The 24,191-nt window shown below is 37.8% G+C and overlaps 1 protein-coding gene across 13 annotated transcripts in view; it reads left to right on the forward strand.

Annotated features, from left to right (window-relative positions):
• Nucleotides 1–24,191, forward strand: part of TENM3 (teneurin transmembrane protein 3) — a 459,642-nt gene that overhangs the window by 408,493 nt on the left and 26,958 nt on the right. For all 13 annotated transcript variants that reach the window (XM_017827399.1, XM_017827086.1, XM_017827468.1 and 10 more), the window contains 7 exons: nucleotides 3,436–3,703; nucleotides 4,247–4,390; nucleotides 7,126–7,375; nucleotides 7,799–7,819; nucleotides 12,941–13,173; nucleotides 13,736–13,890; nucleotides 14,719–15,593. In XM_017827399.1, coding sequence (XP_017682888.1) covers nucleotides 3,436–3,703; nucleotides 4,247–4,390; nucleotides 7,126–7,375; nucleotides 7,799–7,819; nucleotides 12,941–13,173; nucleotides 13,736–13,890; nucleotides 14,719–15,593 — 1,946 coding nt within the window. The remainder of the gene's footprint in view (nucleotides 1–3,435; nucleotides 3,704–4,246; nucleotides 4,391–7,125; nucleotides 7,376–7,798; nucleotides 7,820–12,940; nucleotides 13,174–13,735; nucleotides 13,891–14,718; nucleotides 15,594–24,191) is intronic.

The raw sequence follows: 24,191 nt of genomic DNA on the forward strand, positions 1-24,191 counted from the left end.
ACATTTTTAGGTTTCTACATGTGTATGACTTTTCCTGTTTCTCTTCTCTGTGGTACCTCAACCATGTTTTAAATCTAGAAAAAACAAGTATTTTTCCCCTTTTTATTTCTCCTTGCTTTGTAAGTTAACTTAAGAGCCTCAATTCTAGGGAAGTGCTTTTTTTAAAAAGGAAAAAAAAACATTTTTGTATCTTGAAATGAGCAGTTTCAGCTTCTACTTTAAGTATAACTTTGGTATTCTTTAATCTCAACCTTTATGTAATAGCAACGGTTGCCAATATCTAGCTGTATCTAAAAATGCCATCTTTACCCCTCTTAAACCAAGATGATGTTCCATTTCAATGCAGCACCTTAGCTGTTACTTCTCAGCAAACAACCTTTTACTGACACTAGGACTAAAATTTATACTCATTTCTGAAATTTGTCCTCAAATCTCTGTTGAAGTTGCTCAATTTGCCAAAAAAATCACAGTAGTACAGCAGCCATTTTCCCCCCTAACTTCATTACTTATTCAAAGTTCTTAATACCATCTGAGCATGTCGCCTGAATCGTGCTATATTTTGGGGCAGGAAAGCATTCCAGAGCCTGGACAGCTTTAGTCCTGCTGGCCATGAGAGACGACAAGTCCTGCACAGTTTATGTGACTCAGACACAAGCTTGAACTCTCAGGACAACAAACTGTCTTTGTGAAAATTGAGGTGACCCTTATCCAGTCCCCTAGGTTAGATATTTCATAGCTGTCCTTCTGAGAAGCTTGATCATCCATAAGTAAAATGTCAACCATTAGAATTTGGTGGTTGGCCTATAATTCGGTCCTCTTAGGGTATCAGCCTTTCTGAAAATAGTTTGATACTCTATCTGGAAAAGGTAAAGTACAGACAGCTTGGTTGTGTTGGCAATTCCTGATGTGACTTTTATCCCAGTGACTTTCTTGATTGCTTTACAATTGATGTGTTGTCATGGCTCCCATAGGATGCTCTCTGCTGTGCCTGATGATTTAACTTTTCGGATGAACATTAAACTGATTAATTCTCTTTGTAATGCTTGATTCTGGGAGAGAGATTGAGTTGCATAACCCTACCTCTACATTTCTAAAGTTCTCAAGAAAATAAGTTACTACAGGGGATATTTTATGGAAAGAAGAAAGTTATGAGTCAGATTTCCAGCAGGTATTTGAGGCTTCTGCAGAAACTAATAATAGGGTTTGGGTTTTGTTTTAAACCTCGCTGAGAACTGCATGAGTGTCCTAGTTTCTAATTTGATAGTAATCCAAATACACAGTGGAATGTCTTGAAAATTGAAACTTCAAGGTGTCCTCTTTATTGCCTGTTATCTCAGCCAAGAGTACTGGAAGACCACCTATGTGTTTAACACTGCTCTTCCAGAGTTCCAGTTGTAAAAGAAGCAATGGTCGTAACAGGAGACCAGTGAAGTCCATTAAATTGTGTCCTATTACAAGCATATTATTTCTTTTTCTACTCTTGCTTACAGAGACCTCCATCTGTTAGACTGGTTTTAATGTGTAGTATATGAGACTCCTGCTGATGTCTTGAGGAGGAATTTATCTTTTGTTCCTGGGTGGTTTGTGCTTTTCCCTCAAAGTCTCAGAAAAGGAACGTCTTCATAATCACTTATCTCTCTAGAGAGAGGTGTTTTTGTTCATGTAGAAAAGATTCGCATGTTCTCTGGCTTAGATACTGTCTATATATGAGGCTGAGGGAAAGCAGACTAAATTTTCAAATAGAAATGAGGCCACTCTCACATCCTTTAAGGTGATGATGCTGCTTGTCATTTCTTCTCAGTGATGGCAGGCTCTTGGTGAGTAACAAAGAAATATTAAAAGAATGAGAATTAAGAATTTATAAATCTGAATTTGATTTGTCTTGTATCTTCCAATTCCTCATTTATTTCCTACAGCTCTATTATAATCTCACTGGAGAACAACAGTTTTATGTCTACATATATCAGATGTAAATAATTATAATGTCAGACAATAAGTCAAAATACTATTTCTAATTTTTTGATACTGTTATTGGGAGGGAGGCAGATATAATTAATACTGTATAAATCTTTCTTTAGATCCCAAAAAAAGTGCTAATTTAGAGGATGGTGTAGCACCTGCTGCCCTCCTCAAAAGCATAAACCACATTACTTGACCCTATTCAAGATATATAGTCAATTGTTTAGAAGCAGCATCCAAGGATTTCCCTAGCATAGAGCTAACAGCACTTGTTTAGCAGCCAAGTTTTGATCCCACTGAAGTCTTAAGCCTAGTATTTGTGACAGTGCTTCCTAAAGTCTGCTTTCTACTAGTATTAATTAGTGTTTGGTCTTCAGACTTTAGGACCAGGACACAGAAGAGTAAAATAAAGCTTTCCAAATACACTACCCCAAGAGTGTTCCTGTAAAACCATCGGGGTTCTGAGCTTGTGCTTCAAGCATCCTTTCCCTCTCTTTCCACTAAGGAAACATTACCTTTATAAATGTGCCTAGATACATTTTTCCTCTCTTTTTTTTTCTTTGTTTATTTGTTTGTTTTGTTTGGGGATTTTTTGTTGTTGTTGTTGTTTGGTTTTGGGGTTTTTTTTTGTTTTTAATTAAACCAGGACACTTGGAAGCTGTTTATCCAAAGTGCTAGCTGCAGTGCTTCTGTTCTGACTGAGGTATAGGACAGTATAGGCTCTCATTACATTAAGTAGAAATATTTCATGTCTATCCATCACCCACAAAAGCTCCTCAGCTCAGACGAAAAGACAAGGTAGGGGAGGGGAGGAACCTTTTAAAAATGAAATTGAATTATTGTGCCTCTCTGAAAAGTGAAAGTGATAAGCTGATACCTGAGTAGTGAATATTGATCAGGAAATGTGGAAAAAATTTTCCCTGAGGCACCCTACTTATCTGTCTTCAAAATAAATGGAAGAATGCTCTAGTTCAAAGTATTTGCAATCCAGTGGTAATGGAAATAATAAAATACCTAAAAGTTCTTCCTGCTCCTACAGAAGCAATTAGGCATCTCAACTCAAATGTGAAGCCTTTATTACATATCCACAGTTGGGACATGGATGGCAGCCTAAGAAGGGCAATTTTTGCTTAGACTAAAGATGCTTTTTTGCTTTTGGAAAAAGCAGTTGGGATGTTTTCCCTTTCCTCCATGCTTCCTTTCCCCCCATAAAAATAAAGGAGATGTCTTTGAAACCCTTCAGCAGAAATTATCAACTAAGCAACTTCAGTATAATGAAGAATTTAGACTTGACTTTTTAGAAAAAAGGTGAAAGGTTGTAATTTCTTACATTCTTAAGTGAAGGCCAGATGTAGATGATACTTCCTAATGGATTGTCATGTAACATTATGTCAGACATCCTTTTATGATAGCTGCATTGTTCTGTTTAATTTCCAGATCTTTCAAATACTGTATTTTTCTCTTAACAATGCATAGGTACTTCACGAAGAAACGACAATACCAGGAACCGACTTGAAGTTGTCATACTTGAGCTCCAGAGCTGCAGGATATAAATCTGTACTGAAGATTACTATGACCCAGTCTGTTATACCATTTAATTTAATGAAGGTTCATCTTATGGTGGCAGTGGTGGGAAGACTGTTCCAAAAATGGTTCCCTGCATCCCCAAATCTAGCATATACTTTCATATGGGATAAAACTGATGCATACAATCAGAGAGTCTATGGATTATCTGAAGCTGTTGGTATGTGTTACGGAGGGTTTTTTTGATTCTTAGTGTTGTCTTGAAGATAGGGAAGCAGATCTCAAATGCTTGTATCCATCAAGTAGAAAATGCTTAGCAGAATGAGAAATAACAATGGATATTAAAACATATTAAAAAAATACTAATCTAAACATTGCATTATAAGAAAAAAATTCCTTTTAAATGGAAAAAGAAACCACTATCTTTTTTCACTTTAGTTCTTTCCCATGAAGTAGCCCTCAGCCTAATAATACAGTATGATATTTAGTCTGCATACTCTATGTACTTGAAAGCACAATAATAACAATCTGACTTACATCACAAAAGGGCTTTCCTCTGTATCTGTCCTAATCCACTTACTCTTAATAACTAAAAATATTTTAATAACCCAGGATTTGTTTAATACTTTCAGCACATGTCATAGGGACTTTCAGGTAGCCTAGGAGAGCAAAAAAACATATGTAGATTAAGGAAATCACATTCTTTAAACTCTTCTTCAGAACAAGATCCTATACTTAATGAGGAAATGTACTCTTATTTCAGTGTCTGTAGGTTACGAGTATGAGTCTTGCTTGGATCTAACTCTCTGGGAAAAGCGGACTGCCATTTTGCAGGGTTATGAACTGGATGCCTCCAATATGGGTGGCTGGACATTGGATAAGCATCATGTATTGGATGTTCAGAATGGTAAGGAGTTCGTTTTCTTCTTGCTCATTTTACCACTCCACTGCCCTACACTTCAGGTCTCTCATTCAAACTTTTTGACTATTTGCTCTGTTATTTTAAAAAAATAAAATTATAGAACATTTTGCATATGGTAAATGCTTTGAGCTTCCCTGGCTCCCCAGGGAAGTGATCACATTGCCAAACCTTGCCACAGTTCAAGAAGCGTTTGGACAATGCTATCAGGCACGTACTGTGATTCCTGGGTTTTTCAAGTGCAGGACCAGGGGTCGGACTCAATAATCCTGTGGGTCCCTTCCAACTGAGGATATTCTGTGATTCTGTGATTTACAGTGAATGTCATGCTTCTTCATCCTATAAATACATATGCATAAATAAGTTCATCAAATACTATCAGCCTTTGTTGGATATAGTGTTTTGGGTTGACCCTGGCTGGATGCCAGGTGCCCACCAAAACCACACTGTCGCTCACCTTCCCAGCTGGACAGGGGAGGGAAAACAAACCAAAAGACTTGCGGATCAAAATGAGCTCAGGGAGAGATCACTCATGGGTTACCGTCACGGATTAAAAAAGACTCAACTTGGGAAAATTAGTTTAATTTATTATTAATCAAATCACAGTAGGATAATGAGAAAGAAAACCAAATCTTAAAAACAACTTCTCCACCTCCTCTCCTCTGCCAGCAGTGCAAGGACACAGAGGATGTGTATCGCTTCTGACTGGTAGACAAATAAGGTAACCAAATCAAGGGAAAAGGTGTCATTGTACCTAATTTTAAATTAAAAACAAAACAAAACAAAACCAATAACCCCTATGCAAACTACTGTAAAGTAATCCATCTAAAAATATAAAGAGCTATAATTATAAATATATATATAAGATTGCTTCTGTTCACAAGGTAAATTGATGGTGGCTTTAAATTATGTTTAAGAGTTCATTTGACAAGTAATGACTTTTCAAAGTAGCATGTGTCTAATTGAATAAACGAAGTGGAGAGTTGTAATGACAAGGTGGATGAGCTGCATAAATTTATTCAGAAGAGAGTGCAGACAGTGTTTGTGTGAGCATCCCAAACTACTGCAGTAAATAGTCTAATATACATCTTTTATTCTGTGATAATAGAGGAGAAATGTGAAGGACCAATTTTTCAAGGTAATGACAGAATAAATCAGATGCAATAGTGCACTGTGCTGACTTGTAGAATTCCTATGATGAAAATTGTAGAACTCAGCTATTTCAGGGAAAATTATAGTGCCATGATTGTCATAAATGATGTAATCATAGGAGAGAGGATTTTGTATACTGTTAATGCATTCAGGCTTTAACTATTCATGAAAAATACGTTCTCCCTCTTTTGATTTAGATTACTTGTTTAGATTATTTGCCATTAGGTTTCCATAAACCGTTTTCATTTTTTCCAGTTTTATCATGTATATTTGTTTTACATTTATAATCTCTTGCGTTTTATGATATTAAAAGCAGTGAAAATACCTCAAACATTTAAAGAAGAAAGCAAAGTTGTTTTTTCTCATACCTTTCAGTACAAAGAGTGCACTTTGGGAATGGCGAGAGAAAAAGAAATGCATCCTCAAAAGATAACTGTATCCCTCAGCCCCAAACTGCCTTGAAACTCTGGGCATGCAATCAATAAAACACAGATCACTGTAAAGTACAAAGTGACACGTGGTTTACATGGATTGTACCACGGAAAGACATATTGTGACTTATGAGTATAACCATAATAGCTGACCATTTGTAGAGGACACCTTAATGGATTCATTATGAGATTCAACAGTGTGGTCCTGGCAACATTTTAACACACTTTTTTTTTTCCCTAAGACTGAGGATTTAACATAAAGCATCCATTTTTCCTCTCAGATTTCCTGTGTAGGCTATAATGGAAGAAAAATACTGCTGGCACATTGCTTTGTCTTCATGAAATTATTGTTTCTTTCATGCCTCAAAGCAGAATTAAGTTTTAGAAGTAGGTTGGTCTGGCACCACATTTTTTTTGTTGTTTTGACATTTTTAATAACTGCCTATAACTGCAGACATGGTATTGAGGCAGACTTTGTTGCCAGAGGAACATTTTCTTTGTGAGCTGAGTAAAGCATCTTTATAATGTAAAACTGAAGCAATCTACTACTTTTTGAAGTGGCTCTTTAATTAATATTTACAATTTGCAGCGATAATCCACTTTAGATTACATTCGACATTATATTCATAATTAGATATACTAGGACTTCAGGAATACAATTTGCAAATATATTTTTTTCTCTTTTTCTATAACAAATGCACAGAATGTCAGTCATTTCTGGGCAATTTCAAAACTGTAAAGATGTAGGAACATGGACCTTGCTTTCATCAGTACACCTTATATTTCCTTTAACATGACAGTTTTTATTCTGAATTACAGCTATTAAAATTATTAACATTTAAAAATAAGAACGAAGGAAAACATTTTTGTGTTCTAAGTGCTAGAATATTTAGTATTTCTACTACATCTTGTGGACAAGGTAATTTAATATTTGCATGTCTGGGACTTAAATATAACTATAAATGTTTTAACAAAGTTCTATTACTTATAGTGAGAAAAATATGGTGGTGAAACAAAATTCATTAAAGTTATACTAATCAGCTAAAAGAATATTTAGAATAGATTTGCATCATTTTGTGTACATACATTCAGAGTTTTTAAAAACTGGTTTTTTGGTTTTTTTTTAATGTCATCTGCCAGGAATCCTCTACAAAGGAAATGGTGAAAATCAATTTATATCTCAGCAACCTCCAGTTGTTAGTAGCATTATGGGCAATGGGAGACGACGCAGCATCTCCTGTCCGAGTTGTAATGGTCAAGCTGATGGTAATAAGCTACTGGCTCCCGTTGCCTTAGCTAGTGGGATAGATGGCAGTCTGTATGTGGGGGATTTCAACTACGTTCGTCGGATATTCCCGTCTGGAAATGTAACTAGTGTTCTGGAGCTAAGGTATGTTTTTTTCTCATGTTGGACTTTTGGAGTTGTGAATTACTGTGGCAAATTAAAGTATTTCATTGATTTCTAACATAGTGTAAGTTTGAGTTTCCAGATGCTTTTGGGAAGAAAAAAAAAAATCGAGTCAAAATATTTTAAAACGTTTGAAAAAGTATTTAAAACTGAAGTGAAAACATGTTATCCTCATAAAATATTTTAACTGTGCTTATCTAAATGTGAGAACTCAATCTACCCAAAGTCATAATTCTGTGGATTTTAAGGGTTAACCTACGCAATCAATGTAAGTGGACAAGAGATGATCATTCACCACTTCACTAATGATAGATGTAAATGTTGTCTTCTTCTCATCTTTTAACATCCTTTCTGAATGTTTGTCTAATAATGTTTTTCTGTTCTTTTTTACTTGCTCCCACCAAGAAATAAAGATTTTAGACATAGGTAAGCATTCCTTAAAGAAGATTTATATTTTTCTAACTGTTCTTCTTTCTTTTTTAACAAATGAATGCTTATAATGGAGAAGTCATTTCTGAGATGTATTACTAGAAAAGAGGAGTATTTTTCAAAAATAATGAGTTCATATGTTTTCGTTATGTCAGCTGTCAGGCGGTATCGTCCTTTCGGATACAAGTTCCTCTTTTCTCATCACTCTCTGTCCGCAGTCAGGCTTCTTTTTATGCTTGTGTATGCCCTCCTTTGCTGTTCCCTCATTTCTGCTCACTCCTTGCTGGCAGCACTTTTGCTGATCCTATAAAAACTCACTCATTAATCAGATACCCCAAATACGATGAGAATGGCATATAAGTAATAAAATTATAAAAGTATCAAGGGAGTTCATTTCATTAGCCTTTTGATGTTGAGTCTTTTCAGGCTCACATTTAAGAGATTTGTTTCTTTAAAGATGAACTTCTTTTAATAGTGGAAGTTGAAATAATAATAACAGAAGTCCAGGAGTTTTTAAAATATACCAAGACTCACAAGACTGGTCATAATAATCAGAGGATTGTAATACAACATTTCTCCATCCTGGCATTGTTACAATGGCAAGAACAGAAGAAGGTGGATACTTAGAATTGCTTTGCCACAGCAGTTGGTGCTGATAAGAATAAAAAAACAGAGTCATGCTAAAATCTTGTTGGAGACATGAAACCCTGCAAACCTTTATAACAGAACTGCTAAGTATACACCCTAGCAGGCCCACTGGTCCCTTTCTCTCCTTTTGCTGCCAGTCATTTTCCTTCCTTGTTTTTAAACAAATCCCACTGAGTCATATCTCTCTTGTCCTCATTTTTTAAATTCACTTTTCTTTGGACATACTTCTTTGTGAGGAAGGGTTTCATGTTTTAAGAAGCATGTTTCAAATGTGTTAGGCAATAAAATTCCATGACTAAATAAGGTGTTCGCATTGGTGCTAATGATCAGAATTGGAAGCTTATACAAAGTCTAGTCGGTTTTATGGGATTTTTTTTCCATGTGTGACTCAGAGGCAGTCTCTTCTGTTTGGTGGGTTTAGGTTTTCAGTATTACATTTAGTTTGTATTTGTTCCATTGCTCCTAAAAGAATTATATCCCTTGTGGCGTCACAAAGTTGTAATTGCAACTGGATAAGACACTGTCTTGACAAATGTAAGGAATGTGGAATAATACTTGGAATGTGGAATGTACAAATAGGATTAAAGAGCAGATGCGTATTGAGGTTTGTTTTGCTGTGATTTAGTAGCACCACTGTCTCCTGCCTCTGGCAGAACTATGGTCACAGGCTCAACTGCAGCATTTCAGAAACTGGATCCCTGTGTGTAAGAAAAGTTGGTGGGGAAGAATATTGAAGCTTTTTTGCTTTATTCATGTCTACACATGCAGAAGCTCGGGGTAGCAAAACTGCAATCATACCACACAAATTAGTGTAACAGCATGTGCCCATATAGTGGCAGTGAAGTGGGGGTTCCTCCTGAGGCAGAAGGAGACGGAGAGGACTGTGGACAACTGGCTCTGCAAGAGCCATTTTGAAGCCAGTAGGCAGGAGATGTGGAGCCCACTGTGCAGCCTTGCAGTTGCAAGGTTGGCAGCTTGTTGGCAGCTTTTTATTCTATTAATTTAGCTGTTTCTCATTTAAGATGCGTAAACTTTTAGGATCCACCAAATCCTATTGCCATGGGCTCCCTGGCTAAGAACAGACTGGAAGACCAAATATCTTCTTTTGTCTGCATGCATTTGTACAGAGTCCTGTGAAATGCTGTAGAGAGAAACACATCTGTATGGCCTGTAAGAGAAGGGAGCAAAGGTCCAGTTTCATTGGCAAACCCTTAAGGACTACTAAGGAGATTCCATCTTAAACTGCAGTTTGGAAAACAGCCCTCAACAGATCACTTTGCAATGTAGAATTGCTAGGTATTAGAACTAAGAAAATGCATTCCTCAAGTAACTGAACAAGTCTAAATTCTAGTTCAGGTCTCTTATCTATTCAAGCATTCAGCTTTCCTTTCTGTAAACACAGTGCTTTAGCACAGAATGTGATGTGTCTCCCACCTCAAGTAGCCTGTACTCTAAATTAGAGAGAGAATGCAGATCCAATTTATCCTCTCATGTACTAGTGACCTCACATCTTTTCAATCTCAAAGCTGAACTGATGTCTTTATACACACTGCTGCCTGTGGGTGATTAATGCTGATAGGCATTCATGGAAGAAGGAATGTTTAGAAGGACTTTGAAGATAGGGAGGTCATTTGTAGGCTATGGCGCTATCCCAAGTCTATAGAGAGCCAGAAAAAAAAGTTTAGCAAAACATAAAAACAGCTTGGAGGGTATATGGTTTAGAGGGCACACAGCAAAGGCAAGAGAGAGGGGGACTGAAGCAGGAAGAGTATTTTTAAAAAAATCTGTGCATAGAGAGTAGTGCAGGTGATCTGCCTAGATTGGCCTAAGCAAAGATAAAAGCAAAGGGAAATAGATCATTACATAGCTCTGTGCACACTTTAAATTCAAAGCACTTAGTATTATTTGGCATAGACAGAACAAGTTAATTTTTAGTCATTTGTCTTTACAGGAGCCTGTGTTGGTATATATAACTGCATGTTTTGCAGAGCTACTGACGGCAATTAGGCAATACTGAATGAGTCAAGGAGTCACTGACTGTGGATTTTATTTCTTTGCATTTGTTGTTGTTGGTAGAAGGCAGAAGCTTAATATCATTTCAGGGTACAATGAAATAGTATAAACCCTGCAGCTTTCCAGCTGCTGTCTGCTTATCCCTCTACTGATTTTGAGATCTGCATAGTGCACATGGATGTTTTCTAGCTCAAAAGCAAATACAGTTTTCACTGGACAGTTACTCAGTTCCTCAGATTGTGTCTTGCTCCCATGAATTACTGGGATTTTCTATCAGCTAAAACTGCCTCAGCTGTTCAACCTTCACCTGAAAAGAAATGCTGAAGAAATGCCTGTTGTATTAGCTCAGAAAGGAGCCACTAGACATCTACGTATGGCAAGTTGGAGAGTATATATTGATTCAATAGTAATATCCCATGCACTCCCAAACTTGGGGAGATTTTTTTAGTACAATGACGAAATATATTTAATTTATCAGGTGTATTTTTTTTATTTGATGAGGATACACTCATCAAATAAAACTCGCCCCCAATGTTTTTTTAATGGAATTATTTTGAACATAGAAATATTTTCATATTTATGAAGAAAAGAGCTTTAAAAATTCTTTTTATAAAGAAATAATTGTGTTAGGCACAAATTACTTAATTTTTGATTTGATGACTCCTTATTCCAGTGGTTAAAAAATATGATTGAGGCAATGTTAGATGCGTTGAAGAGAGGTACTTCAATTTAGATTTCAGTAGTATAAGAAAGGACTTTATTTTAAATTACAATGAAATACAATTTAATTGCACATTTCACATTTTGCAATGTGTTTATATTTGAAGTGTCTGCAAAGTTTCTTAAAGACCAAAGTAATCATGTAAATGGGTATAATTTAATTTGCAGTCTATGGAGGTATAAATAATTCGTACACTACGTAGTCATCATATTAAATGATCGCTGCATAAAATTAAGGTTTTGAAAATACCTTCCAACTGTTTGGCAAACCGACAGTAATAGATTTCTAACAGTCAGAAATATAAAGTAAGCCTACATTTGATTGTTTTCAGACATGCCGTACAACACTCAGAGCTTTTTAAGAGGTGCTAATCACTGTGTATGTGATTTCATTAGTCTGTTTCACGTGATTTCTTCGTTCTGAACCAACATGTTAAAAGTCTTAAAACCAAATAAAATCCTATTTATGCAACACTTTTTTTCCCTATGTTTCTGTAATTGGATAGCTGTAAAAATCTATCCCTGCCAAAAGACATAATTTGTTCACAAGTTGTTCCCATTGGTCTCTTGTTGCTTTTTCCGAGTGGTAGTACATAAAAATGTGTTACATTAGCACAGTTACGTATTTACAAAATGTGAAGTATAGCATTCTGCAAACAGATGTTTGGCTATCACCAAACTGGTAGATCTGTTTAAGCAGCACTTTTGCAAATATCAGAAGTGACTGTTCTGACACTTTGCTTCAATCCATGAGGGGAGCATCTGAAATTACCTCCTGTATTTACATGACCTTATTTCAGCTCTTTATACCATAAATTAGGTCAGGAATCCCAACTGCAGTGGGTTAAGTTTCTACATCATAATATATCAACACAAAAGGTAATCTCCTGGGCTGTTTTTTTCACCAGCAGGGGAGTAAAGACAGTAATTCTCAATTATGTGGCACCAGTGGAGAGGCAAAGTGTAAGTTTCTGGGAAAATGGTTAGCAATATATATTTTCACTGTAATAAAGATTGTGTTGGCATAGTTAGCGGTTTTGTGCCAATGTGGAGGTTATTTGAAATATGACTCTGAGTTAAGAAGAATGGAAAAGCTCTGCTCAGTGCTCTGGTGGAAGAGATGACTTTTCCTAATGTGTTAAATCATGCATATCACATACTTGAAAGCAGTGGATTAAACAAATACTTATGAATGATGTCTTATCTCTTGCCTGTGAACTCATCATTCAAACTGCCTTATCTGTTTATGAATTACCTAAACCATCCACCTCAGCAGCCTTATATTTTTATTATAATTTACTATAATAAAACAGGTAGGATAATAGCAACAAAGTGTAAGCAAGGGCTGGGGTCCTGCTGCAAAATTTGGAACTGGTTCAAGGTTCCCAGAACTTCTGGAAGGTTTTAAACCACAGTATTTTGATTTGGCCTATTACAGAAACACACGTCGTCTGTAATAAACAGAACATTGAACTGGCCTGTGAGCATCATGGACAAAATGGATCTTCTGTCCCCAAAGCATTAGTCTGGATTGGGCTGCCTGTGACACAGGCGAGAAATATGAACCGAAATAGGTCTTGGGGCCATGACCTGTGCTACCTATGCATAGAGCATCACCATTGACTTTAACTTTTTCTGTATTGCTGCACACTGCATATGAACTGAACCCTTTTCTTCTTGATCCAATGTTAGGTGCAATTAATTACAGCATATGCAATGTGTAATTCCATTTTACAGCAACAACCCAGCTCACAGATACTACCTTGCAACTGACCCCGTGACAGGAGATTTGTACGTGTCTGACACAAACACACGCAGGATTTATCGGCCGAAGTCGCTCACGGGCGCGAAAGACCTGACCAAAAATGCTGAGGTGATAGGAGGAACAGGGGAGCAGTGCCTGCCTTTCGATGAGGCAAGATGTGGTGATGGAGGCAAAGCGGTGGAGGCAACTCTCATGAGCCCTAAAGGTAAAAAGAGTTCTCCCTTTGTAACTTTCAAAATAATGCAAAAGCTCAGAACTGAGGGCATGAGCGTGTTTAATTACTGAACCCAGTAGCTGGCTCAAAAATTAGGGTTTTGAGTAATTTTTTCCAGCTGGAAAGACTACTGAGGAAGAAAGTTATGGGGACTGATTTTTTTGAAATCAATTAGGTTTGATTTTTTGGGAAATATTTGGCTTGAGTGGTTATTGCGCATTTTTAAATGCTCATTTAGATTATGTGCTTGGCAGGCAGTGATGAAGATGTAAAATCCACATTGCTTTTGGTCCCACTTACCCCATGTTTTAGGTTAACTTAAGAGCTAGTCCATTCTCAACACACAACAGCAAATGAACAGCAAATGCAATCAACGGTAGTAGATTTCATACTGAATATTGGTTAACAAGCTGTTTTACTACCTACTGCCTGAGACCAGATTTTCTGCCTGCAATTTCCATTAGATACATACTACCTATATCCTTAGTTATGGACAATATATTCACTGTTAGTACAGCAAAAAAACACTAATTTTTTTTTTGCTTCACTAAAGGAATAGCAATAGACAAGAACGGGTTAATCTACTTTGTTGATGGGACTATGATCAGAAAAGTGGATCAGAATGGAATAATATCAACTTTGCTTGGCTCCAATGACCTGACCTCAGCACGACCTCTAACCTGTGATACCAGCATGCATATCAGCCAGGTACTTTTCAGTTGCTGCTAATTTGAAAAGCTGAGCCGGGGATAGAAATTGAAATGCAGCTTTGTTGCCCCTTAAAATAAAACTGGGTGGAGTGTGTAATGGATATTTCACAGCAGATTTGGGGGAGAAAGCAACCTGTTCCAAGGGCACGAATTGCAGTGTGTTTTCTTAGCTATAAATGCTGCTGTATTCAATTTTTCTGCCCATAAAGCTCAGTTCAGTTTAGAACAGCAAAACTATCAGCAGGAAACATTAAGCCTGGTAGTAAATACTGGGAGAATGGCATATCTGTTAGAACTACCTTGGCATGGTGATGTTTTCTGAATTGCTAACATCCTTAGCCTACTAGAGTGAATGAGAGGATTTACACAACCCCCCCATATTTTTCTGTTTTTCTCAAGAACTTGTGTAGGCAATAAGGGACATCACTAGTGGTATGTTCAAAAAATGGAGTACAGTGTTTCGTAATCTGGAAAGTAGTAAGTCATTGTTGCTACAAGAATGAAAGATGAGTACTGTTGTTAAGTATGTGTTCAGATGTTGGTATCTGTCTCAATAGTTAGTTATGATATAGAAAAGTATAGCATTTATTGGAGGGGAAATTCAACCTGTATTATAGTTCCAGTGCAGCTGGCTGTTTTCAATAAAATGGATGCCTTGCCTCCCTGAAAAGCTTCAGTTTGCTGCATGTATTCATGTGAGTTCTTTTGTCATGATTGCTTACAGCAGATGGAAAATATCCTTACAGCTCTCTCTAAAACTGAAGGTGAATTAATTCATTTAATCTGCACTGGTTAACTTTTTAATAAAGCACTTCTATTTGTTTAGGTACGTCTGGAATGGCCTACAGATTTAGCTATCAACCCAATGGATAATTCCATTTACGTTTTGGATAACAACGTAGTTTTGCAGATCACCGAAAACCGTCAGGTTCGCATTGCTGCAGGGAGGCCGATGCACTGCCAGGTTCCTGGGGTGGAGTATGCGGTGGGAAAGCACGCTGTCCAGACCACGCTGGAGTCAGCAACTGCCATTGCCGTGTCCTACAGCGGGGTACTCTACATTACGGAGACTGATGAAAAAAAGATTAATAGGATAAGACAGGTCACAACTGATGGAGAGATCTCATTAGTTGCTGGAATACCCTCAGAGTGTGATTGCAAAAATGATGTCAACTGTGACTGTTACCAAAATGGAGATGGCTATGCTAAAGATGCCAAACTTAACGCTCCTTCCTCCTTGGCTGTGTCTCCAGATGGCACCCTGTATATTGCCGATCTGGGAAATATTAGGATACGGGCTGTGTCAAAGAACAAACCCTTAATGAATTCAATGAACTTCTATGAAGTTGCTTCTCCAACTGACCAAGAGCTTTATATCTTTGATGTCAATGGTACTCACCAGTACACTGTGAGTTTAGTCACTGGAGACTATCTGTACAATTTTAGCTACAGCAATGATAATGATATTACTGCAGTAACGGATAGCAATGGGAATACTCTTCGTATCAGACGGGATCCCAACCGGATGCCAGTAAGAGTGGTCTCTCCTGATAACCAAGTCATCTGGCTGACAATAGGCACTAATGGATGTTTGAAAAGCATGACTGCACAAGGACAGGAGCTGGTCTTATTTACCTACCATGGCAACAGTGGACTTCTGGCAACTAAAAGTGATGAGACAGGATGGACCACTTTTTTTGAGTAAGTACATAAAATAAAGTCAGATATCTTATAGTTTTATTGAGTTCTACAGGACCATTTAAAGTATTTATGGAGACTGATGAAGTAACTGTAAAGATGACCATTGGCAACAAAAAGCACAGAAAGATACTTTTAATTTCCCATGCTGTCTTCCTCTTTCTGGCTTCTTCTTGAACAGAATAATTTTGAATTCATTGTTTTGAACTTCAGTTTTGTATCTTGAAATAATAGTGAGCCGACTCTTGTCAAGAAATTTGTAACTCAGACAACCATGGTTGTGTAGATATGCATCAAAAACTATATTGTCATCCCACTTGCTCATTAGATTGGCATCGCTCTGCAGCAAATACGGACAAGAAATTTGTCTTCACTGCTCAGGTTTTTTTTATTTTTTTTTTGTCTGCATGCTCTCCTGCCCCCCCCCGAAAAAGTCTGGGTGGGTAGTAAAAGGTTGTGTTTCACAGAGTGGCAAATAATAAGGAAGGATCTCCTGGATGGCACAGCAGTTCTTCACACAGGTGGACCCAGTTGGAGAAAGCTGAGAAAAGAAATGTGGGCCATGGGGAGAAGTGTCATTCCTGTAGGAATAAACTGAAAACACAGAAACCACCAGCACCGTGTCGGGTACAGGTGCAAACACAACAGTGAGAGGTATTACTGGAACAGTAGGACTTGTAATTTTACCAACCTCAGAAAAAAATCCTTTCAGTGAATTGCTTTAGCCTGTGTTACAGTCATTAAGTCATCAATGCCTGTTCATAACAGACAGATTAGCAAACCATTTTACAGAATCCTCAATTATATTGACTAAGAAAGGTCATGACAATTTGTAGATAAACTAGTAGAACCAGAGTTCACATACAGGTTTTATAGGCAACTTCATCTCCAGGTGAGCTGAACTGCAAACTGATATGCTAAGCAAAATGTAACAAAAATACAACTTAAAACACAAACCAGTATTTCAAAAAAGATCAATGTAGAATTAACTCAGATTTTTTTCAGTCATCTCTGCCAACTGGAAATATACGTGTATTTTTAAATCACATCCAAGACATGGTGAGGTTGGGGAAAAAAGGTGTCTATGAAGGAGTGGAAGACAGAGCATTAGTATGATAAGTAAAAGTGTTAGAGGGCCCTTAGATGAACTACTCAGGATTACAAAGGGCATCATGAAAATCCGGTAAGTCCCTCTTCTTTTTTTTTTTCCCCTCTTCTTTTCTCCTATCTTTATGATGAAATGCAGTAGCAACTGCTGCCAAGGTCAGAGTCTAAAAAAAAAGCTTTCAATTCAACACACATGATAAAGAAAATAAAGTGCCAGTGTCAGGCAGTGGCAGCAAAGCCAAACATCTGTGTTCTGAGATAACTTCATATTTCTGTCAGCGTACATTTGGCTGAGGCAGTGTGCAGGAGGACTCCGAGCACCTGTATCTACTCTCCAGCCTTTACATATCCCTATCAGAGACACAAGAGCAGCAGGTGCCGCTTCACTGCATATTGTGTCCTGAAGTGGAGACAGGACTAGAAATGCTGATCCCTAACAAAGACAGCAGGTGGGATGGTGGTGCTGCCAATTTTAAGGTATTCTTACAATAATCTGTAAATTGGCAGGGCTTTGGTAGCAGGCACATTCCCAAAGCATTAGCACACATCTGTAATACTTAATTGTGCATTGGTGCATCCGCTGTGTATCTTTTTAGGTCCTGCCAAGAGGACACAAAAGCACAGCGAGGATACACAGAGGAATGAGAATGTGCTCGACTGGGAGGGCATGTGTTCTCCGTCTCATGAGTTAGCCCTGTTCTGTATGCTGAGAAGCCAAAGCACAGCTTTAGATGGGCTGGGAGTAGCCATCTATTTTCACAGAGTAAATTTGGTGTTTAACTGTGACACACACAACCACTTGTTTCCATTAGGCGAGTTGGGCAAGACAGTCAGTTTGGGGGATAGTGAAGTCCTGTACAGAAATTAAGGCATCTGCTGGGTACAGCAGGCAGTTTAAATCATGCTGGCATTCATACTGCCTAATTGAGGACCTAGAGTTTTAATCAGGGCAATAGTTTCTCACCATGTTGCCTGTAGTTTTTTGTAGCCTACTGTGGTGTACCACAGAAGTAGCTGGTGGCTCCTGAATCTATCTTAATGGCGTCTGCGTGATCACAAAAAAGTGGATATTATATTCATTATTAAGTGGATGATAGGTCTGTATTTTTCCTCATAGGGAGAATTTAGGGTACTGTGTGTCGTGAAGTACATAGCTATTTCCTGAGTCTGTAAATAGCCATCTTTCACACCTGATCTGCTTTCATGCAGACTTTCTGGTCTGAGTTAGGTTATGTCCAGCTGCCTTATGGAGAACCCAAAGGGCAGGCTATTCCCCTCAGTAAGTATTAGTATTATTTCCAAGCTGCTGCTTATGCACTTCCTGAACAATTACCTCCAACCAACGTCTCGTTAGAATTCCCAAGCTGAAGTAATTGCAGAGAAAGCTAGGCAATTTCACTCTCTCTGAATTTGCAAGTGTATGAGGCTTTCACAGAAGCAAAGATATTTATCTCCTCCCTGTAGCCATGGTGAAGCAGTAATCTGTTTAATTGCAACAAGGAAGATTCAGATTAGACATTTGGAAAAACTTCATGGTGAAGATTTTGGAGCCCTGGAGCAGACAACAATGATAGTGACCCCTTGTCCTTCACAGACTGTCTTTAAGAACAGATTAGACATCTTTGAGGACCAATGCAGGAAGAACAGATCCTGCCTTGGGGTAGAAGTTGAATCGCATGACCTCTCAAGGTCCCTTCCAGTAATGTTTCCTATGATGCTCTGTACAAGTTAATACCAAAAATAAAAAAAATGCACTGATTATGTAAAGCTACAGGGAATAAGAAGGGGGAGGAGGAAAGCACTGTGTTATTTTTCTTGCCAAAACAGCATTCTTTAAAAACATCCATCGGGCATCATAGCTGCTTGCTTCTTCTTAACATAAAATCCCCATACACCAAATTTGTGTCTGTATATTTCCCTTTTGAAGAAAGATAGTTGTAAACACAACTATTTTGCAATTTTTTATTCTAAGATCAAGTATTATTGTGACTTTTTGGTGCTGATGATTTGTAACATTAAATCTGACAAAGCTGAGTTTCTAGAGGTTTTTGCTACTGTTGCCAAAATAGATGGCAACCACGTGTATCATAGAAGGGTTTGTGTGGGGGTGACATCATGTACAAGCGTGTATCTCTCAGCTTCTGCATATTCACGTTTGTAGGTAGTATGGCCTAAAACATTTTCAGCTGAAGTGTTTTCTGTTGAAAAAAAATGAAGTGTTTTTAAAACAGAAAGGTTTCCCTCAAACGTCAGGAGGGGAATAAGAAATTATGAGAAATCATTCTGACTTCCTTGTAGCAATAGCAAAATATTTCAGCTTCAGTAATGGATGCATTTTCTTTTAACATCACAGTTTATTTATATATTTTATTTACTATATTATTCAAATTCTCAAAATATTTTAAGATGATGATAGAATTCATATTCCATGGTGAATTTAGACTTTCTTCCCACTCACAGTTAAAAATGTTCAACTGTTTGAATGTCCAGTGGACTAGAAATGCCTTTTTTCAACTAGCTTTGAGTATGGCCAGGTTGTTTCACCCTTTGCTTGTCACATATCTGTTTAAATGGCAGAAGGTACATGGAGCAAAAATACTGTGGGTTTAGCAGTAAAAAGTTCGGCCTTTGAAGCAATTCAGGAATAGCTTTTTTGCGTATTTCCCTGTGCAAATCCAATTGTATAACTGGAACATGGATCCAAAGAATTTAGATCATTTCAGCTGATTCTCAATGATTTGAGAGCAGATTTATGCAAACAATTTAAACTTTTTTTTTCTCCTTTTCCAGAGTAACTTTTCAGTGAAAAGAGGAAATCTTTGAAAAAAGATTGCATCCCAAAAGTTGGCAATCACTGCTCTGGCACATACTAAAGCATTTGGCCTTGTTTCTTTACATGGCTTTTTTCCACAGTTTAAGTCACACTAATATCAGAACCAAAAGAAGTTTACTACTTTATTTCATGCAGCCTGGACACTGATTAATTGATAATTTATTGGTTTTAGTCTTCTCTTTGCCTGAAAGACTGACATACAGGAAATATTTTTTTAAGACTCTAGTTTTTAAAGTGAAATTATAAGTACTAGCTTGAATTACTTAGGATATCATATAATCTGTTTTCTTTGTTTGTTTACAGATTTTGGGTTTTTTAAATATCTTTATGGCAAAATGGATTTGTAAACTTCTATTTTGTTAAGGGTTTTAGTCTGCTGATCAAAACTGACACCTTATATTTCAAGAATGCATACTTTTGTAAGGCACTGTTACTCAAATTCATAGTAACTTATAGATTTTTGAAGGTCTAAAAACTTGCTAAATAAAAATAATATTAACAGAGCATTTATAAAAATGATTGAAAATGCATGCATACAAAAAAACCAATGGAGCCATATGAAGCTAAAAGTCATCCAGATTAGGTTTTTATAATGAAATTATAATATTATACAAGGTATAAAAGTAATCAGCCTAATCAAATTCTGCTGTAAATTTGTGAGATATCTGAGCTGGAAACTATTAACTGTAACTGCATATTATGTATGCATAATATGAACATTTAAACAGATAAATCTTGAAAGTTAAGCTAATTATATGCATATTAGCATTTTGGAAGTGACACTTCCTAGATAGCCTACATGACATTATTTCTGTGCAGCAGTTTCCATTCTGAGTTTACATACAGATGGCTAAGACAGGTGCACAAGAAGAGCATTTTCTCTAGACCTAAATTTTTGAAGCATCAGAAGTGAATGCCTAAAAAGCCTTGGAAGTGCCCCTGTGCAATCACTTGGTCTTGTAGGTCAGGCCACCCCCAGCCTGCAACTCCAGGTCTCCGTTAAAGACCTGGCATGCCAGCTGTTACCAGCCAGGCAATGGAGAAGTCCTTTGGTTGAACCACTGGCTTGCTGCCGTGTCAGCCTTTGGCTACTTTGTGCTCCTCAGGTTGCTTGAGGAACTGGCAGAGGCTGCTCTGCAGGGGAGAACCCCTCCAGGGCAGGCAGACAGCCTTAGCTGTCTGGGCAGCATCTGCTGAGGTTGGGCTGCACTGCAAAGGCTGCAGTTTATGTGTGCACTGGAGCACTTGGCACTCAGGTGATCTCTGACAGACATGTAGTCCTTCCTTAGAGGTGGTTTAGAACAAATTGTGGTCATCCCAGTGTCATGCACCTGGGATCTGTCCCTCGAGGTCGCAGCCCAGGTACTTCTGCAGTCTTCTCTGTAAAAAGGCAACTGTTCCTTCATCTCACAGCTCTCCTGGAAGGTTCAGGCTGCATGTGCTTTCCTTAGACATAGAATCAGAGAATCAGTCAGGTTGGAAAAGACCTCTGAGATCATCAAGTCCAACCCTTGATCCAACACTTGGCATGGTTACTAGACCATGGCACTAAGTGTCACATCCAGTCTCATCTTAAAAACCTCCAGGGACGGAGAGTCCACCACCTCCCTGGGGAGCCCATTCCAATGCCTGATTACCCTCTCTGTAAAGAATTTCTTCCTAATATCCAACCTAAACCTCCCCTGGCACAGCTTAAGACCATGCCCTCTTGTAGCTGCCTGGGAGAAGACACCAACCCGCACCTGGCTACAACCTCCTTTCAGGGAGTTGTAGAGAGTGATGAGGTCTTCCGAGCCTTCTCTTCCGCAGGCTGAACAACCCCAGCTCCCTCAGCCTCTCCTCCTAGGGCCTGCGTTCAAGTCCCTTCACCAGCCTTGTTGCTCTTCTCTGGACATGCTCTAGCACCTGAAATAATTCCATTAGCCACTGTTTCTTATCTTTCAACCTTCTCTCCTTTTGCCTTCCTCTTCTTTTAGAAGCAGTATCAGCAGATGGAGACTTGATCCAGACTAAGGTGGCTCCTCTTCTCTGGAAATTCACTGCCTTTCTTCCATGTCTCTTTTTTCACTTTCCAGACCTCCTATTTTGTTTCCTTACTTTCTTACCTTGTATCTTGCTCCTTCCCACATCTCCCATATTTTCCCTAAAGTGTGTTTGGCTTCCCTGCTTTTCCTTTCCCACTGGTGCATTTCTTCCGAATCCCCTCCTGTATCTTTTGACAGTCCATCCAGTGTTTCCCCAGGCACTTCATGCCCTGAGTCATTTATCTTCTCCTTCCCCTCCTCCTTCCCCCACTCAATCCTTGTCTCCAAGAGAATGCAACAGAAGGCAAAGAGAGTGACCTTAGCAAACAGAGCCCTTACAAGTTTACTTTGGTCCCACAGCTAAATTAACGAGCTTTCCAGCTATTCTGGAAAGGTGGTGAATTCATGCAGAATATGAAATCCTTGCAATAATTTATAGACTAGAGCGAATCACAGCCAAAAATCTATTTTCACTGTGTGCTACGGAGTATCACCCTTTGCATATTACACTTTTATTAACAATGCTTTCAGTGCTGTGGTTTCCCAAAAACTCTGTGATGGAGAGTAAGATATTGCCTCTGGCTTGGACTTGCTTAGTTTCCCCAAGTACCAGGCACATCATCTGTAACTGTCAGCATTTGGCAACAGAGAACAGATGACATTTTGCAGTTTTTCTCTTGCTTCATCTTAATACATTGCTTGTGGAGTCTGACTTGGAAATACCAAGACTGCACTATAGAAGACTCTATGGAACTATGCTGAAAGATTTCATTTAGATAAAAGCAAGTATTTCCTCTTGATCAGATGAAAATTATCCCCCAGTAGTAGTGTCAATTCACTTTTACTCTATATTAAGAGGTTCAAAATTCAGTTTTCATAATCAGTATTTCTATACCATTTCCTGTAACATTTGTGGGGTTTCCTTTTCCTGTAACATTTTTGTTTCTAGTTGTGTTAATTTTTCTATCCCATTTATATTTCAGTAATATGAATATATAAAAATACCTAGTCCTCTTTTTCGTTGCAGTTTAGGGGCTTTCATTCTAATTTGATTCCGTTTTCTTACAAATGCCTGTACTTTATACAAAATTGTAATCTGGATTTTTAATCAATGCTAAACAACATTATCTGAATGTCCTTGGTATCATGGTGCTTTTCAGGTATTTTTATCCTTCTATCATCGGCAGCCTTTTGTACCTTCTGGTTTTACTGCTGCTGCTTCTTGCTTCATCAGTGTAAAAAAGTGGCTATAAAGTAATTAACCATTGTCATTCAAGCAGTTTGGTTTAGCTTATTATCATGTTCTTGCATTGACTTTTGTGGCATCACATGAGCCTCTGACTGCAAACTGTGACTTACAAGTGCAATGTCTTTAATCTTCCCATATTATATATACTCAAGCAACAAAAGATGTATTCTCTTCATTCTTAACTGTCTCTGAACAGTCTTTGTGGGAATATTTTCGGGATATCCAGTCCTTGCACAAGTGCCCCTTTATCCACATTGTCTGGCACAATGCAGCACACAATACATGTATTTCTCTTTTAAAGCATATTTGCTTCTCTTCCTCCCAACATGACACAAATTGAAGATTTTCTAAACTGGAACTGTAACTCAACTTTAGAGTAATTTCATTATTATAATACTATAATAATATATACTGTTATAATATATAATAATATATATATGTTATATACTTTAGTCTTTCAAGGCTTGTGCTGACAGTAGAGCACACAAACTTGCTGTTTCAGACTCATTCTGCTTAATGAAAGAAACAGCCATGTTAAAAATAATTCATTAATATATAACATTAGATAGCAATGTGAAATTTTTTCAGTGAAGTGCAGTGTGTCCCCTAATTGCCCTGATAGCAGTAGTATATCTCATCTAATAGACATTTACCCATTTCTTCATTCTCAAATGTTACTGTTCCTTATCCCTTAGAACTAGAGCAAGTAATAAAAGCAGACCTGAGAAACCATTGAATAGATATTAATATCAAAATAGCAATACTGAAGACACATGGCAATATTATTACATTTTATATGTATGAGAAAAGAAGAATTGCTTTGATTTCTGTCAAGAAAATCAGCATGTGATGTCTCTGTGGTTTTGGAAAGCACTCAGAAGTAAGGATAGTACAGCCAAAAAAAGTTTTGTTCATATTAATGACATAAATGTTCTGCATTGTCAATCCAGTCAGCTCTGCTCAGGCTCCTGAAAGTATCCCTTTCACTTCTGGCTTTATCAAGAACTTAATAATACCATTTGTTCAGTTATTGACATGTTAATATTCTTGTTCCATGTTAACTTCTTTGTCAAACAGAAGTCAGGGAGGCTATAGTCAAGCTAACTCATACTCCTTCACACTGTCTTTACAGGGAACCTGGTGCAGTGAGGGTGGAGGGTCAGCTCTGGACTGCATGTGAAAAGGCTATTCTCTATTTTCACTCATGCTGTATTTAAACACATTTTCAAGCCTCATCAAGAGACTTGGTCTTCCTTGATGTCCCCAGTGAGGCCAGACTGATCAGCTCTTTAGGAAGCCTACAAGGCAAACACAGTTTAAAGTCTTATCTTTGGAGTTCCCTCCAAAGGGGGGGAGAGTCTCTCACTTCTGAAGCCTGCACTGGTTGG

Source organism: Lepidothrix coronata, unplaced genomic scaffold, assembly GCF_001604755.1.
Source record: "Lepidothrix coronata isolate B3197 unplaced genomic scaffold, Lepidothrix_coronata-1.0 Scaffold0, whole genome shotgun sequence".
Classification (NCBI taxonomy): Eukaryota; Metazoa; Chordata; class Aves; order Passeriformes; family Pipridae; genus Lepidothrix; species Lepidothrix coronata.